General features: G+C 43.1%; 1 protein-coding gene across 3 annotated transcripts in view; it reads left to right on the plus strand.

The window, feature by feature from the left end:
* The window catches only part of spidr (scaffold protein involved in DNA repair), a 282,041-nt gene that overhangs the window by 35,278 nt on the left and 228,858 nt on the right, over positions 1–17,905 (plus strand). For all 3 annotated transcript variants that reach the window (XM_063063232.1, XM_063063243.1, XM_063063237.1), the window contains one exon: positions 1,322–1,458. In XM_063063232.1, the coding sequence (XP_062919302.1) occupies positions 1,322–1,458 (137 nt within the window). The remainder of the gene's footprint in view (positions 1–1,321; positions 1,459–17,905) is intronic.

Raw genomic sequence — 17,905 nt, forward strand, 5'->3', positions numbered from 1 at the left:
GCTGTATCTCTAAACAAAAAATGGTAGTTATGGGTTCAATTTCAACATTCATGCGAAGTTTGGGTAAGTACATAGATGGGAAGGGTATGGAGGGCTACGGTCCAGGTATGGGTCAATGGGACTAAGCAGTATAACAACTTGGCATGGACTAGATGGGCTGAAGTGCTTGTTTCTGTGCTGTAGTACTCTGGGAATCTATGACTCTAAAACATTTTCCTTTATAATTACAAACAGAGCACAGATCTGTATTTCAATGATGTATTTCCTTTACACTTGCCCAAATGGTTTTCTTAAGATACAGAGATCCCTTTGTTTAAAGTGTCATCACTGCCATGATTTGGAATGGGGCTAACAAGGTCTAGAGTAGCTTCTCATGACATAAGTGAATCTCAAGGTCGTATGTGGTGACATATACACTCAGAGGCCACTTTATTAAAGTACACCTGTGCATGTGCTCATTAATGCAAATATCTAATCAGTCGGTCATGTGGCAGTAACTCAATGCATAAAAACATTCAGATATGGTCAAGAGGTTGAGTTGTTGTTCAGACCAAACATCAGAATGGGGAAGAAATGTGATCTAAGTGACTTCGACTGTGAAATGATTGTTGGTGCCAGATGGGGTGGTTTGAGCATCTCAGAAACTGCTGATCTCCTGGGATTTTCACACACAACAGTCCCTTGAGATGACAGCCAGTGCTGTGTGTAAAAAAAAATCCAATGAGCAGCAGTTCTATGGGTGAAAATGCCTTGTTACTGAGAGAGGTCAGAGGAGAACGGCCAGACTGTTTCAAGCTGACAGGAAGGTGATAGTAACCCAACTAGCCATGCATTACAACAGTGATGTTCAGAAGTGTTACTCTGAACACACATTTCAGCAGAAGACCACGACCATACATTCAGTGGTCACTTCATTTTGTGCAGGAGGTACCAAAAAAAGTGGCCTCTGAGTGAGTGTACGTACTTTGATAATAAATTTGAACTTTTGAAGTATTTCCTATGAATTTTATAAAGAAGGAAGAAAGGAAATAATTAAAATAAGAGCTAACATAACTGTAACTGTATAAACCACTGTTGGTCAGCTATATTAATTTGTGCTATGATAAGCATGCGGCTGAGGATCTGGATTTTTGTAAACCATATGAAACGAAGAAACAAGACAAGTATGCATTCAGACCTCATCACCTAATTACAAAAAGTTAACTTCAGATGAATTCCAGTCTGAACTGGCATCACAATTTTGAAACTGTTCACAAATTTTAAAATGGCCCTTAAGCCTTTAATTACTGTTCCTAAATATAATCTGTCTGTTGTCTTACAGAAGAAGAGCTTGCGATTGACTGGGACAGTTTCAGTGATGATGAAGATGTGACTTGTAACCAAATGGAGTGTTTAATGGACATCCATTGCACTGAATCAGATGCTTCAGTGAGCAGTCAAGCGAGCAACAGAGAATGTGTAAGTCAGGAATCTGAATACTTAAAGAGTGAATCTGATCAATATTGTTCTTTATTTCTCTTTGAGGCATTGTAATAATTCCCTTTCATAGTGAAGATTAATGCAAGATTATGAATGAAACATCATATCATGCAGAAATTGATGTTCAATTTCAAGTTTATAATTAGAATTATTAGTGAATTAACTTATTTTACCAGTAAGAGTGGACCAATTTGCATTATTGTCATCATAACTTTGTTCATAATTTTAAAGGCTAGCATAATAGTGATTTTACAGATTCACTGGAAAAAAGAACAATCTTAGGTGGATTTTTTAAAAGACGCCAATGCAATCTCCATTTGGTAGGTCAGGCTCTAGATCAAGTGTTTGATAATATTTTTCTGAAATTATTCTGGTCTGTTGAATTAGATTTAACAAACTATTGTACCAGATATAAGATGAAAACTTTGGTTTGAACAAGAATGTCATTACAATTGTTCTGGTTCATATTTCAAGTATGCTTGCTTGAGCTGTTTGAACTTGCTTAGTTCAGGTTTTTAATTGGTATCTACTCTTCATTTTAACCAGTTTTAATCCTCTTTTGCAATCCCACTTTTGCCTTCAATTTGCTGTAATGTAAAGAGTGTAGGTTTTGTTTTGCTGGAGGAAATAAAATGCGAAGAATTACTTTTGAAAATGCCACCTCCATAATTGTACCATAAAGGGCACCTCTTCTGCTGATGGTTATGTATGCTTTTTTCATTACACCAGAAATTTATTGTAACAAATTTTAAATCAGAAAAAATATTTATTTACTTATTGAGCTACAGCACAGAATGGGCCCTTCCAGGCCTTCGAGCCACGCCGCCCAGCAGTCCCCAGTTTAACCCTAGCCCAATCACACGACAATTTACAATGGCACAGTAACCTCCCAACCTGTACGTCTTTGGACTGTGGGAGGAACCCGGAGCACCCGGGGAAACCCACTCGGTCACGGGGAGAACGTAGAAACTCCTTACAGGCAGCAGTGGGAATTAAACCTGGGTTGCTTGTATAGTAAAGTGTTGTGCTAACCACCATGCTACTATGCCGCCCCAAAACTACTTTTTTCTATCTCTGGTCTAATTGTCCTGTGTTCTAATAGTTAAATCAAGAATGAAGATCTTCCTGCTTGTTTATAGTACAATATAAAACTTACCTAGTTTTCAGTGAATAGGACCTTATTTCCCATTAGTGCATGCTCCCAATTCAATTTGAGTGATGCTGTTTATCTGGCCAGCTTGTACTATCTGAGGATTTATCCACAATACTTACAATAAAATAATCCTCATCTTACTTATTTCACCAAAACTGTGTTGTTATGGTTTGTATTTTTCTTTGGCATTATGTACCTATGATTAATTGAAAGAAAATAAAAACTCCATAACGAACCTTTTTAGAAGTGTGGAATTGTCTGATAAAATATCTTCTTTGCTGAGAATCAACAACTGGGAATCACAAGAGTGATGTTGGCAGGTGAGCTGCTGGGAGACTGCTATTTCATTGGAAGAAATAGTGATTTCAGATAATTACTCTTGGGTCTGAATCATTGTACATTGTTGGTAGTCATGCTTATAATTTTCATTTAACTTCTTTGTACCAATTTTTTAAGTTCATAACTAAGTCTGTGGCCCATCAGAATATTTCTTCCTTGCTAACAGTAAAGATAAGGCAAATTTACTGGCACTGTCTTGAGATAGGGCATCAGTTGAACAATGTGGCAACTAGAAATGATGGAAGATGGCTTTATGTTAGTTGGCAATGTCATTGACCGAAGTTCCAAAAATTACTTAATTGGAGGCAAGAGAAGTCAATTATTACTCTCACTGTGAAGTTAATTGGATTATATTTTAAAACTATATGTGAAGATTTGTAAAATATATTAAAGTATACTCAAGTGATGTAATTTTGCAACTTCTGTGTGATTAGGATGAATGCAAAATGTATAAAGCTACAATCCACAACACTTGCAATCCTGTCAATGGCCCTGCACTCAGCAAAATTACTGAATGACATTGAGTATTGACTTTCAGTATTTAGTATTGAGATAATGAAGAATTTGCTGCTGTATTTATTTAGGAGAATGGTAGATGTCTTATATGACCCAAAGCCATAGGAGCAGAATTATGCCATTTGGCTCATCAACTCTGCTCCGCCATTCAATCATGGCTGATCCTTTTATTCCCTCCTCAGCCCAACTTCCTATAACCTTTGATATCATGTCCAATCAAGAACTATCAATCTCTTACCTTAAATACACACGGTGACCTGACCTCCACAGCTGCCTGTGATAATAAATTCCACAAATTCACCACCCCTTTGGCTAAAGAAATTTCTCCACATCTCTGTTTTAAATGGATGCCCCTCTATCCTGAGTCTGTGCCCTCTTGTCCTAGACTCCCCGACCATGGGAAACATCTTTCCACATCTACTCTGTCTAGGCCTTTCAACATTCAAAAGGTTTCAATGAGATCCCTCCTCAGCCTTCTAAATTCCAGCGAGTCAGTGACTACATTAAAATATTGCTAATATTATTGTAATTTTGAAATTGAAATATAAGTAATTTGAAATTTGTATAAAATGCTTTACCTTAAAGGTATGTTTGTATTCTCTGCAAGTTACCCTGACATGTGATTGGTAAATTGAGGCCTGAGCCAAAATGATTGATTGTTGTAGCTTTCGATATTTTTATTTTTATTTTTATCTGCTTTGTTTTTATGTTATTTGAGGTAGAATTTTATTAGCTCGGTCCTTAATAACTTAATTTCAGTTTGTTATCTCATTAATAGCTACTCTTTCCAGTGATATTGAATGTTCAAGAGTTGTGTTTGTGTGTGGTTGTGGAAGTGGTAGTGGGGACGTTGTCATCAGCCTTAATTTTACCTTGAACTGATGTTTACTGAAAGCATCTATTTTCAAGCCCATTCAAATTGAGTCTTGTTCTGTATTGACCCATTTTTAAAATTTTGATTGAAAGGGTTGTTGTGTTCCAAGAGATTGACATGTCAACTGAAACCAGGAGTTACTGAATTAGATGTGGTAACCCTGAGAAATTTTTCCCCTATTAATCTAGCACCCCTTTTTGATAATTTAGTAAAACTATTGCAAGGCCATATTTGTTCAATCAAACAAGCCAAAGATTTACTTCTTCACATTCTGAGGAATGATCTTGGCACGAAATGTTGATTGTGTATTCTTCTCCATAGATGCTGTCTGACTGGCTGAGTTCCTCCAGTATTTTATGTGTGTTACTTCAAATTTCCAAAATCTCTTGTGTTTAGCAATTATTTGCTCTTTTGCTTATTGTTCAACTAGCTGAACCAGTAGAGGTTTGCGTTGGTGTTTGTTTTGAATAATATTGCTGTCTAAAATATTTAGTCAACTTGAGGTGTTTTGTATTTAGTATTTCAGTAATATTTGGACTCCCAAATCCTTTGAATTAGTTTAATGTTTTGAAGTTGCAAAACATAACAAGAACACTTCACAACTGTTACAAAAAACATCAAAGTTACAAACATTGGAAAGCTTGCAAAATGCTTTTACTGTGCACTGTATTATTTTGTCCACTTGGTGGCACAACAATTCAGTAAAGCTCTTTCAAAAGTAAAAGCCAAATTTTGATGCTTTATTTAATTTGTGTAAATGCACCCTGGGAAAAACCATTATGGTTCAAGTTGTTAATGTTTCCTGTAACCTATATAATATAACATTTTTTCCTACTCCATGCTCTGCACAACAGAATCAGCACAATGATCAACTTGATAGAAGGCATTAAATGAAAGATTTATCCGCAACCTAACCCATGGCAATCATCCATACATGGTGACAGATCACCTTGCCCCCTCCCTTCACTCATTGTTCTCTAGCCAGCCAAACAGAATGGCAAAGGCAAAAAAAAATTCACCACACCTTTGTAAATACATTCAAACATTTGGATTGATATGATAAAATTATGTTAAAGCTAACAATTTTCTTGATAAATTCACATATTTCAATCTGCTTATCACATAACATTCTAACTGAAATAAATTATTTTACTAAGTTGATTTTTTGTACTTGCCATATGTAGAATGGTTTGCCAAAATAATTTGATGAGCTAGACTGATAACGTTTGTCAACACTCAAGATGATTAAGTTGTGGGTGAGTGACTATTTGTCACTTCTTTTCTCTCACCCTCTGTGTCTCAGTTAATTATCCTACAAAATATGTAGCAAGGCTTCGTATTCCCATGGTACACTACAAATTATTGGATAATCAATACTTCAGAATTTGGTTTGTAGGGATTTTCTTTTACTCTCAGAAATCAGACAACCTATTGATAAATTTATTTCAGTGCAATATCTGATAGAGGTTTGGGTCTTAATTTTTGATTGAAAAATTGGAAGGCTGGTTATTCTTTCATACCATGCACATTTATTTGTACAATAATTTGAACTTGAACTTTTTGTTTTTAATGTTATTTCCATTAGGGGGCATTATAGTTCCACAAGTTGAAATTGTATTTCCATTGCTATAGGCAGAACAACTCTGGTTTGTTCTAGAAACTTGGCCAGACGTTTTCTTCAGTTCATTTGGAAGTGAATAAGGGGATGATTTCAGAATAGTTAATGAAAATTTTAATGAGCATCAGCTCTACACTACACTAGACTAGTGAATACTAGATGATGACATTGGGTGTTTGAGTACTAGAAACTCCAATCTTCATGAAAATGCCTTTTATTGATGAGCTGAAATAAGTTGTTCGTAATTATGAAGCAAAGCAGGGTCATATGATTTGACGGGTGTTGTTGAATATTGTTAGTGGGATAATACTGAAAATTTCATTTTTTTTAAAGCAATAATCCCACTGCGATCATGGGCACTACATTTTGAATGAGATACTAGTAAGCAATACTGATTGACAACCAACTTTCTATAGAGATGCTTTATGTAAAAGTTGAGTGAGTACTCAAATATACTATTGGTATAGGCATTATACCTGTCTCTGTATGGTTTAACTTTGTTAAATTCATTACTGATTATTTTTAAGTTTGGCTGTTTCTTTGTACAAGAGGGGAGTGTTCTCGGCATGGTGATATGACAAGGAAGTGGACTTTGAACTGTTCTGAAGTGACTCATGTGCAAAGTCGATCCCTGTCAGTGAAACCAACAATGTTGGCAACATTCATAACTTCATCTAAAGAAAATTATCTGTAACAAATAAGAACTGCAAAAGGTGACCTGGATGAGGATGGTTGGGACCCAAGTGCTAGAGTATCAGAGATCAGAATTAAGACGTGATCCAAAACTGAAACGAAGACGAGGTTCTGAATTGGCCGCTAGACGAGAATCCAAAGTTGAGCTGACGATTGAGCACTGAACCTCAGTTCAGGTGCTTTTTAAATATTAAAATCTTGGTGCCACAACTTGACTGCCAATTAGTGGGGCGGGCCTGAATCATTAAAGGGGCCATGCCAGCTGTCCATGTTCTGGAGAGTTTGAACTTCTAAACCCCAGAGGCTGGCACAGTCAGGTAGGTGTTGTAACAGGACGCTCTCTCCTATGACTGACGTCTGATAGCCCTGGCTGCTTGAAGAGACAGTGATGGTAGTCACGGATGAGTGCTGGACCCAAGATGTCCCTTTCTGGAATCAGCACTCTTTCTCGGGTCTGAATCTTTCCCAGTCCACAAGAAATTGCTAACCACCCTGAGCAGTTTGGAATCCAGAATTCTTTTTACGGTGAAGACCTGTTCCTCATCAACAAACCTGGGTAGTGATGGGACTGATGTTGGTGGGGCCAAAGGGCTGGTGTTAACAGGTTTTAATTTGGAAATGTGGAAGGTGGGTTTGATCTTGAGGGTCTTGGGGGGGATTACAAGGTGTAAGTCATTGGGTTTACTCTCATGAGAACCTTGAAGGGTCCAATGAACTTCAGCGCCAACTTCCTAGACTGCACCCGGAGAAGCAAATCCTGAGTAGACAGCCAGACCTGTTGCCTAGGCTGCAAAGCTGGTCCCTATTTTCTCTTGCCTTTCGCCTTTATTTCAGCTTTCTGGGTAGAGGCCAACAAAATCTCCTTTGCCTTAGTCCATTTTTCCTTGCAGCATCAGGCAAGATTTTCGGCCACCAGATCTCCAACCTCGGCCTTCTGCTCGGGGAAGAGTGGCAGAGAATATCCGAATTGGCATTTGAATGGGGACATCCTGTGCATAGAATTCTGTAAAGAGCTGTGGGTGACCTCTGCTCACATCAAATGGTTGCACCACTCATCCAGTCCTTCAGAGACCAAGCATCTTAGAGTTTATTCCATATCCTGGTTAACTCACTCCATCTGGCCATTGGACTGCGGGTGAAACCCAGAGGGAAGACTCACCATTACCCCAGTCAGCGTACAGAATACCTTCCAAAAATGTGACGTGAATTGAGGGCTGCGATCCGACACGATGTCTTCTGGAAATCTGTAGACCTGGTGCGGGACAATTTTAGCCACCTCTGTCACAGATGGTTTGTCTGTAGCAATGAATTGCAGGCCTTCGAAAAACGATCTACAATTACCATGATGACGGTCTTCCTCTTGGAAGGCAGAAGATCCGTGACAGAGTCCATGGAGGTGTGTGCCCTCGTTTGTCTGGAACCTTGAGGTTGGGTGCTGGGCTCCTTGTTCCGGCCACAGAACTTGCATGCCTGCATTTTTTTTTGGACCTCTTTCGCCATTCCAGGCCACTAGTATTTTCTCTTAGTGAACTCATGGGTCTTAACAATTCCTGGGTGAGCGGTCATTCTTGATATGTGTCCCCATTGAAGTACCTGAGATCTGATGGAACTTGGGACGAACAGACAATCCAGAGGACTGTTCCTGGAAATCTCCTCTTGTGCCTCGGCCTTGCAAACAAGTGCGTTGATATCCCCTTACCCCTTAGCTTGGGGCAAAATGGTGGTAGGCTGCTCCTCTTTTTTGAGTTCATTGAACTGACAAGACAAGGCACCTGGTCTATGATTTTTAAACCCTGGTTGATACGATGGTTAGGACCCAAATGCTGGCGTATCCGAGACCAGAATTGAGACTCTTTACAAGACCGAAACGAAGATAGGGTTCTAAACTTGATGTAGACGAAAATCCAAAGTTAAACTGATGATTGAGCACCGATCCTCAGTTCAGTTGAATTTTCAATATCAAAACCTTGGCACCAAAACATGTCCTCCAATTAGCCTGAATCTCTAAAGGAGTCACATTCTGGAGAGTTAGAGCGTCTAAGCCCCGGAGACTGTCACCGTCAGGTGCGTGTTGAGACAAGAACAATTGGACATACACAACAGAGACAACAACATTGTATTATGTAGCACCTTTAACAAACAAATCAGATCAGTTTTAAAGGAATATTAGCAAATAAAACTTGACACCCAAATACTGGAACATTCAACAAGGCTGTCAATGTCTGTGGAGAGAAAAACAGTTAATGTAGGTCAGGGATCTTTCATCTGGAATTAGTGGATAGGAAATAGCTTATGGCTGGTTCTGAAGATGATGACTTTGGTGTTTCCAATATTTGGTTGGAGGAAATTTCTGCTCATCCATTCCTAGCTGCTGGACAAGCAACCTGACATTTGAAAGACATGGGACATACTGTAAGTGATATGGTAAATCTAGGTGACATCAGCAACCATGAGGAAACTAATAATGCTGCTTAATAGCAAGATGCAAATGGAAACAGGAGGACAGGTGTTGATATTTAAGGAACGTAGAGGTGTGGAACTGGGAAGAGAAACTTGTGGAAGTGAGAAAACAGCCTTGATCACAGAGTGAATGTGCAAACTCCATGTAGCCAACACTGAAGATCAGTATTGAACATGTTTTGCTGAAGCTGTAAGTTAGTAGCTCTACTCACTGAAGAACAGTGCCACCCACCCTAGCTTTGACATAGTTGATTAAAAAAATGAACCAAATAGGTGATCCTACCTATCTGAGTAGAAGTTGGTGAAGTATAATATGGTAACCGTGTTAAAGGCTGCCGAATATTTGTAAAAAATGGGAGTGATAGATTAGCTTTGTCAGTTACTTTTGGATGGAGGTAGTTAATTTGAACATATTTGGTACTGTGTCTATTTCATGTCTTTTGGTAAAGGTTTAGATTCATGAAGTAGCAGCCAAGGTTAAATAACTATATTAATTACATATGTGAAATATTATTTTGAGGTAAAGTGGTGTAGTGGTTCACTTTCAACTGGATGTGTACAAAGGATTTTTATAACTGCTGATATTGGTAGTTTATTTGTTTAGTTTACGCTTTGACTTATTGCTTTCAAAGGTGAATTGCTCTGCCTTTTTAAATTTGACAGGAAATAACTCTGGGGCTTGGGCTTGTGGTTGATCACTCCCTGTCCTACATAATTTCTAGCAGAGGGCTGAAATTTCCAGGTACATCGTCATACAGTGTGAAGGGAGGAGTAATTAAGCAGTTAAATAATCTGGTGGCTGGAGTGATGGAGGAGGAACTTAATAGATTAGATTGACCACATTTTGTTCGTATTTTGAAGTGTGTAACTGTATTATTATCTTAATTTTAAGAATGCTTTTTTGCATTGACTCTTTTACCCAGTGATACGTTTAAACACATTTTTGTTTGTTTGCCAAGAACATAGTGTTCCAGGCTGTCACTTGGTGACGTCTGTTGCTGGTCTGAAGCCAAAGGATAATGTAGTTTATTCTCCTACAATGCATATTGGCTGATTAGTTGGGGAGCTTAACTATGCAATGAAAAGGAAGGGCTTGGCAAATATATTCATAAGACGTAGACGCTTTTGAGTTTTTTTTCAAGAATGCTTTATAAATGATCGGAAGTATGTAATATAAAACATTCAGGTTAATGTTTTGATAACAAATGTTACTTCCGTTTCTTAATGTTTGTGCATCGTTTTTTGTCATCCATTTACAATCTTGAAAAAATATTTTGTCAGGTCTTAACACAAGTTTGAATTGATTTTTGTGCAAAGGCAGAGAAATCCCAAACTGTGGTCTTCCCACGCAGCCTCCACAGTGACTACACCCAGGTTCAGCACAACCCTTAGCACATATTCCTGTGCCTTCGAGTGTGTCACTTTGCAGCACTATCACAAACAGCATGTTGTTCTAGAGTGTCAGTGCATTTTGCACATACCAAACGGCAATTTTTACTACGTTGATAGCTTTTCGGCAGCAATTGATATTTGTCTTGGTACAGCCTGCGTAGCACGGAGCTAAGATTGAATCTCGACAAATTCAATGCATCCACCACCTGTCTGACAAAGAAGCATTCACAAACAAATGGGAAAATGGTCTAATTTCCAGTGCTGATCTCACCAAAGCAGTATGCTTGTGGCCTGTATGCTAATCATACACAAAAGATCTGAAGAAGAGTGCCATTCGCATCACCAACCAACAAAGTCTGTTTGAGTTTTTATTTTGATTGCAACCTTTTTTGTGAAGGTGCTACGCTATGGCATTAGAGATTACTTTTCTTCATTTCTTAATTCTTCACAGCTTGGTAATATTTTTAGAAAATGTGGAAGCTGTGTCTACACATTTGATTATTAACACAAGAAATTTGGCGGTGTTGGAAATCTTGAAAGCACTTGAGGAGCTCAGCAGGTCAGGTAGCATCAATGGAGATGAATATAGGGCCGAGACTCTTTGTCGGGACTGGAAAAGAAGGGGAAGAAGATGGAATAAGAAGGTGGGAGGAGGGGAAGGAGTATAGGCTGGCAGGTGATAGATGAAACCAGGTTCGGGGGGGGGAGGTGTGATTACATAAGAAGCTGGGAGTGATAGGTAGAAGAGGTAAAGGGTTGACTAAAAAGAAATCTGACAGGAGAGACAGTGGACCATAGGAGAAAGGGAACGAGGGGATGGCAGAGGCAAGTGATAGGCATTTGAAGAGAAGGGATAAGAGGGGAGCCAGAATGGGGAACGGAGAAAGCGAGAAGGGGGAGGGGGAGAAATTACTGGAAGTTAGAAGAATCGATGTTCATGCCATCGGGTGGAGGCTACCCAACAGAATATGAGGTGTTGCTCCGTCAACCTGAGTGTGGCCTCATCATGTCAAATGGAAAGCCATGTACCAACGTGTCAGAATGCGAATGAGATATCAAATTGAAAGGGGTGGACACAAGAACATCCTGCATTTTGTGTTCGAAGAGCAAAGATGTTCAGTGAAGCAATTCCTCAATCTCTGTTGGGTCTCATTGATGTAAAGGAATCCTCACTGGGAGCTCTGGATATAGTAAATAACTCTGACAAATTTTTTTGTGAAGTGCTTGCTCATCTGGAAGGACTGTTTGGAGCCCTGAATGGTGGTGAGGGAGGAGGTTTAGGGGTAGATGTAGCTCTTGTCCTGCCAGCAGAGATCAGTGTCAGGAAGGAGATCAGTGAGGAAGGACAAATGGATGAGGGAGTCATGGAGAGAACGATCCCTGTGGAAAGCTGAGAGTTGGGGAAGGAGGAAGATGTGTTTCGTGGTAGGATCTTGTTGTAATGATGGAAGTTAAGGAGAATGGAGAATGATGTGCTAGATCCAGAGGCTCATGGGGTGACTTTCAGAAAGTTGGTTTACATTATTTAAATTTATAATGCTTTAACTAGCATTTCTATGAAGTAGTCAGTTATCTATTAAATTCTTTTCTCCTAATATGATTGTATTGTTTCTTGCAAGGAACAGTGCTCGGGGAATACCAATGTTCTAAAATGTTACCAAAGTGACCTGATGCGCCAAGATTGTGAATGTCCATGGCATTTTCATCACGTAGAGAGTTGCTATCTTGCGCCTAGTTTTCATCGAATCACTGAATTTAACAAATCCATATTTTAAGAAATATAATGAACCCAATAATTTTATTTATTTATTTGTTTATTTCAAGATACAGCGAAGGGTAGGGTCTTCGATCCGCACCGCCCAGCAATCCACTGATTTAACCTGATCCTAATCATGGGACAATTTTCAATGACTTATGCAAACGCGAGGAAATCTGCAGATGCTGGAATTTCAAGCAAAACACATAAAAGTTGCTGGTGAACGCAGCAGGTCAGGCAGCATCTCTAGGAAGAGGTGCAGTCGACGTTTCAGGCCGAGACCCTTCGTCAGGACTAACTGAAAGAAAAGCTAGTAAGAGATTTGAAAGTGGGAGGGGAGGGGGAGATCCGAAATGATAGGAGAAGACAGGAGGGGGAGGGATGCAGTCAGGAGCTGGACAGTTGATTGGCAAAAGGGATATGAGAGGATCATGGGACAGGAGGCCTAGGGAGAAAGAAAGGGAGAGTGGGGAAGCCCAGAGGATGGGCAAGGGATATAGTGAGAGGGACAGAGGGAAAAAAAGGAGAGAGAGAAAAAGAATGTGCGTATATAAATAAATAAATAACAGATGGGGTACGAGGGGGAGCTGGGACATTAGCGGAAGTTTGAGAAGTCAGTGTTCATGCCATCAGGTTGGAGGCTACCCAGACGAATATAAGGAAGATAAGGTTAACTTTTCTTGGATTGTGTGAGAAAACTGGAGCACTCTGTGGAATCCCACACCCACACATGAAGGATCACACAAACTTGCTTACAAAGGATGCTGGAGTTGAACTCCAAACTCTGATGCCCTGAGCTGTAATAGTGTCTTGCTAACCACGATGCTACCATGACGCCCTTGTTGCAAATAATCAACCAAGAACAGTTTTGCTTTTGACCATGAGGTTTACTTAGCTAGATTACACGACAACCTACACTGAGGTTATTATTGCAGCATGAGCATATTTGCTTGATTTTATTGAATGGTCTTTACCACTCAACTTGCTGACTACCCCTTACTTAACCTGGTTCAATCCAAACATTTTGACCTATAATGTCCCATACCTGACCGACTCATTCTGTTTTGCCAGGAAATTAGGCAATCAAACCATTTACTTAGATGGGTAGAGCAAATGTGACAGACAACAAAGCCACAACCACAAGTTTACCACCTGTCAAAATTATGCGGCTTCTGCAATATATTAGATGCCCCTGACACCAGAAATAAGCAATGGAAAATAGACCAAAATGCAACATTTTTAAATAATTGAAGTTATTACTGCAAGTACAAAATTTATAAATAGGCAAATTATCTTATTCTTAACTTAGGTTTTCCCTGCTGTAACATTTGTATATAAAGTGGCATGTGGTCCATGAACATGTTCCTCAACAATATCCAATAGCAGAGTATACTGATAGATTCAGTGGCTGAAATCAACTAGTTCAACATTTCTTCATTTGAACATTAATGTGCTGAAGTTCAATACTTGCCTGCATTTACCAAGGAAAGTGTTAGCAGTTGTTACAGAACTGCTGGCATTTACCTGCAGTACGAGGGCCAATGCATTTTGATGTAAAGCTTGCACTGCAGTTGGCATAATTTCATTCTTTTGGAAGACAACAGGCCATTCAAGAAAGGTGGAAAGAGGAAATCAAAAACTAGGCTAGTTAGATTGACAGTAGTTATTGGGAAATTGTTGGAATCTGTTATCAAATAAACAGACAAGAAAAATTATTTTTGGAAATAAAATTAATAGTTGAGATATTAAGTGTATTTTGTGTTTGCCTTCAAAGAAGAATAAATGAATCTGAAATAGAAAGTTGGAAGGACTTAGATGCTCATGAAAGAATGAAAAATGAAGGAGTGTGGCGACCCACTTTCTGGCACACACGAACAGGCTCACAACAGCGCGCGCAGGCAGAGGGCCAGCCCCAAAAAGGGTGCCAGGCCATCTTCACCAGCGGGGGGAAATCCCGCGCGCAGAAAGGGTCTGGGAATATGCATTCCCCACAGCAATCCCACCCAGGGAGGGCGGGAACGGGAAGGCTTTAAAGCGGGCCACGAAGTTTGAATAAATCTCTTTCATCGCAACTCTAACTCACCGACTCCGTGTGGTTATTCTAGCGCTGTGTGTAGCACATCGCTACAATTGGTGACCCCGACGGCCCAAACGATATTTCAACCAGGGATGACTGACGCTGCATCTGTTCACGCAGTTTCGTTAAAACTGCCAAGCTTCTGGGCGCTGCGACCCCAGTTATGGTCCGAACAAGCAGAAGCACAATTCCACATTCAGCAGATAACCTCGGAGTCCACTGGCTACTACTACGTGCTGAGCTCCCTCGACCAGGAGACTGCTGCACAAGTTGAGGAGTTTATACAGTCGCCCCCGGAGGACGGCAAATACACAGCATTCAAAGCCCTGCTCATAAGGACTTTCGGACTCTCACGGCACGAACGAGCACGCCGCTTAATGCACCTGGATGGTTTGGGAGACAGGCCGCCGTCAGCATTAATGAACGAGATGCTGGCCCTGGCTGAAGGACACAAACCCTGCCTCATGTTTGAGCAGGCGTTCCTAGAGCAACTGCCCGAGGACATATGCCTGCTGCTGTCCGACGCAGATTTCAGCAACCCCTGGGAGGTGGCGGCCCGAGCAGATGTACTGTGGAATGCCAGGAAAGAGAGAGGGGCATCCGTCGCACAGATCACCAAGCCCCGTGCCCAATGACAGACCAGACCAGGCCCGGCAGCAGAGCCTACAAAACCCGGCGACGGGAGTGAGGAGCCCAACGAACAATGGTGTTTCTACCACCAGCGGTGGGGCACAGAGGCCCGCTGCTGCAGACCGCCCTGCAAATTCCCGGGAAACGCCAGGGCCAGCCGCCGCTGATGGCTACGGCGGCTGGCCATCAGGACAGCCTCCAGTACGTCTGGGACAAGCAGTCGGGATGCCGCTTTTTGGTCGACACCGGAGCGGAGATCAGCGTCTTACCTCCAACGAGTTACGACACCCGCAACAGAGAACCGGGACCCACCCTGAGGGCCGCTAATGGCAGCACAATACGAACCTACGGCACCCGCACGGTGCGGCTACAGTTCAGCTCCAGCCGGTTCACGTGGGACTTCACACTGGCCGCCGTGGCCCAACCACTGCTGGGGGCAGATTTTCTACGAGCCCACAGCCTGCTGGTCGACCTGCAAGGGAAGCGATTAGTCCACGCCAAGACTTTTCAAACGTTCTCCCTGGGTGAAGCACAGTTGCCAGCCCCACACCTGGACTCCATCACGCTGTTCGACGATGAATTCACCAGGGTCCTGGCGGATTTCCCATCAGTACTGACACCGCAGTTCACGGCAGCCATGCCCAGACATGGAGTACAGCACCACATCCCGACCCAGGGACCACCCCTCCACGCCCGTGCTCAAAAGCTTCCCCCGGACAAGCTCCGACTGGCGAAGGAGGAGTTCAAGAAGATGGAGGAATTAGGGATCATACGACGGTCCGACAGCCCATGGGCCTCCCCTCTTCACATGGTGCCCAAGGCAACGGGGGGCTGGAGACCATGCGGTGACTACCGCAGACTGAACGAGGCTACAACGCCAGACCGCTACCCTGTGCCGCACATTCAAGACTTCGCAGCAAACCTACACGGCGCAAGGATCTTTTCCAAGGTAGATCTCGTCCGGGGATACCATCAAATCCCTGTACATCCAGACGACATCCCCAAAACAGCACTTATCACCCCGTTCGGACTTTTTGAATTCCTCCGAATGCCGTTTGGTCTAAAGAATGCCGCGCAGACTTTCCAGCGGCTAATGGACGCGGTGGGACGCGACCTGGACTTTGCATTCATCTATTTGGACGACATCCTCATAGCCAGCAGTAGTCGGCAGGAGCATCTGTCCCACCTCCGCCAGCTCTACTCCCGCCTGAGCGAATTCGGCCTTACAATCAATCCAGCCAAATGTCAGTTCAGACTCGACACCATCGACTTCCTGGGCCACAGGATTACTAAAGACGGGGCAACCCCGCTGCCCGCCAAGGTAGACGCGGTCCGCCACTTCCCCCGACCCAACACAATCAAAGGCTTGCAGGAATTCGTGGGTATGGTGAATTTTTACCACCATTTCCTCCCCTCAGCAGCCCGAACCATGCGCCCCCTGTTCACCCTGATGTCGGGTAAGGGCAAGGACATTACCTGGGACGAAGAGGCCGCAACCGCTTTCGTTAAAACCAAAGAAGCCTTAGCAAACGCCGAGATGCTAGTGCACCCCAGAACGGATGTTCCTACTGCCCTCACGGTGGACGCATCCAACACAGCGGTCGGTGGAGTGCTGGAACAACTCATCGAGGGTCGCTGGCAACCCCTGGCGTTCTTCAGCAAACACCTACGCAAATACAGTGCTTTCGACCCGGAGCTATTGGCACTATACCTGGCAATCCGGCATTTCAGGTACTTCTTAGAAGGTAGGCCCTTCACCGCGTTCACAGACCACAAACCGCTTACCTTTGCGTTCACTAAGGTGTCCGACCCCTGGTCGTCCCACTAGCAGCGACATCTGTCCTACATCTCCGAGTACACGACGGACATCCGGCATGTCTCTGGAAAGAACAACGTCGTGGCGGACTCACTTTCCAGACCTACCATACAGGCCCTGTCCCAGGGGGTGGACTATGCAGCGCTGGCAGAGGCACAGCAGGCAGACGCTGAGATCCCCAGTTACAGGACTGCAGTCTCCGGTTTATAGCTCCAAGACCTCCCCGTAGGTCCAGGTGAGAGGACCCTACTATGTGACGTAGCTACCGGCCAACCCCGCCCCGTCGTCCCAGCAGTCTTGGCGCCGGCGGGTTTACGAATCCATTCACAACTTAGCGCACCCCTCCATCAGGACAACCGTCCAGCTGGTCTCCAACAGATTCGTGTGGCATGGGCTTTGTAAACAGGTCAGTGAATGGGCCAAAATGTGCATGCAGTGCCAAACGGCCAAGGTGCAGCGGCACACCAAGGCTCCGCCGCAGCGGTTCGAACCCACCCGCTGGAGGTTTGACCACATCCATGTGGATATCATGGGGCCCCTGCCAGTGTCACGAGGAGCTTGGTACCTCCTAACTATGATAGACCGGTTCACTAGATGGCCAGAGGCAGTCCCGCTCACCGACACCACCTCCGAATCCTGCGCCCGAGCACTGATCGCAACTTGGGTAGCCCGCTTCAGGGTACCGGCCCACATTACCTCCGACAGGGGCGCCCAGTTCACCTCCAGCCTGTGGTTGGCTATGGCCAGCCTTTTAGGATCGCAGCTACACCACACAACTGCCTACCACCTACAGTCGAACGGACTAGTGGAGCGTTTCCACCGTCACCTGAAGTCGGCTCTCATGGCCCGCCTGGAGGGGCCTAACTGGGTGGACGAACTTCCCTGGGTCCTGCTCGGAATCCGCACGGCGCCCAAAGAGGATCTGCACACCTCGTCGGCCGAGTTCGTGTACGGCGCACCCCTTGTCGTCCCAGGAGAGTTCATACCGGCCCCAAGGGGGCAAGAGGAAGAACCCACAGCAGTCCTGGACAGACTACATGAGAGGCTCGGTAACCTGGCCCCCATACCCACTTCACAGCACGGACAGAGCCCGACCTGCGTA

Source organism: Mobula hypostoma, chromosome 1 (assembly GCF_963921235.1).
Source record: "Mobula hypostoma chromosome 1, sMobHyp1.1, whole genome shotgun sequence".
Classification (NCBI taxonomy): domain Eukaryota; kingdom Metazoa; phylum Chordata; class Chondrichthyes; order Myliobatiformes; family Myliobatidae; genus Mobula; species Mobula hypostoma.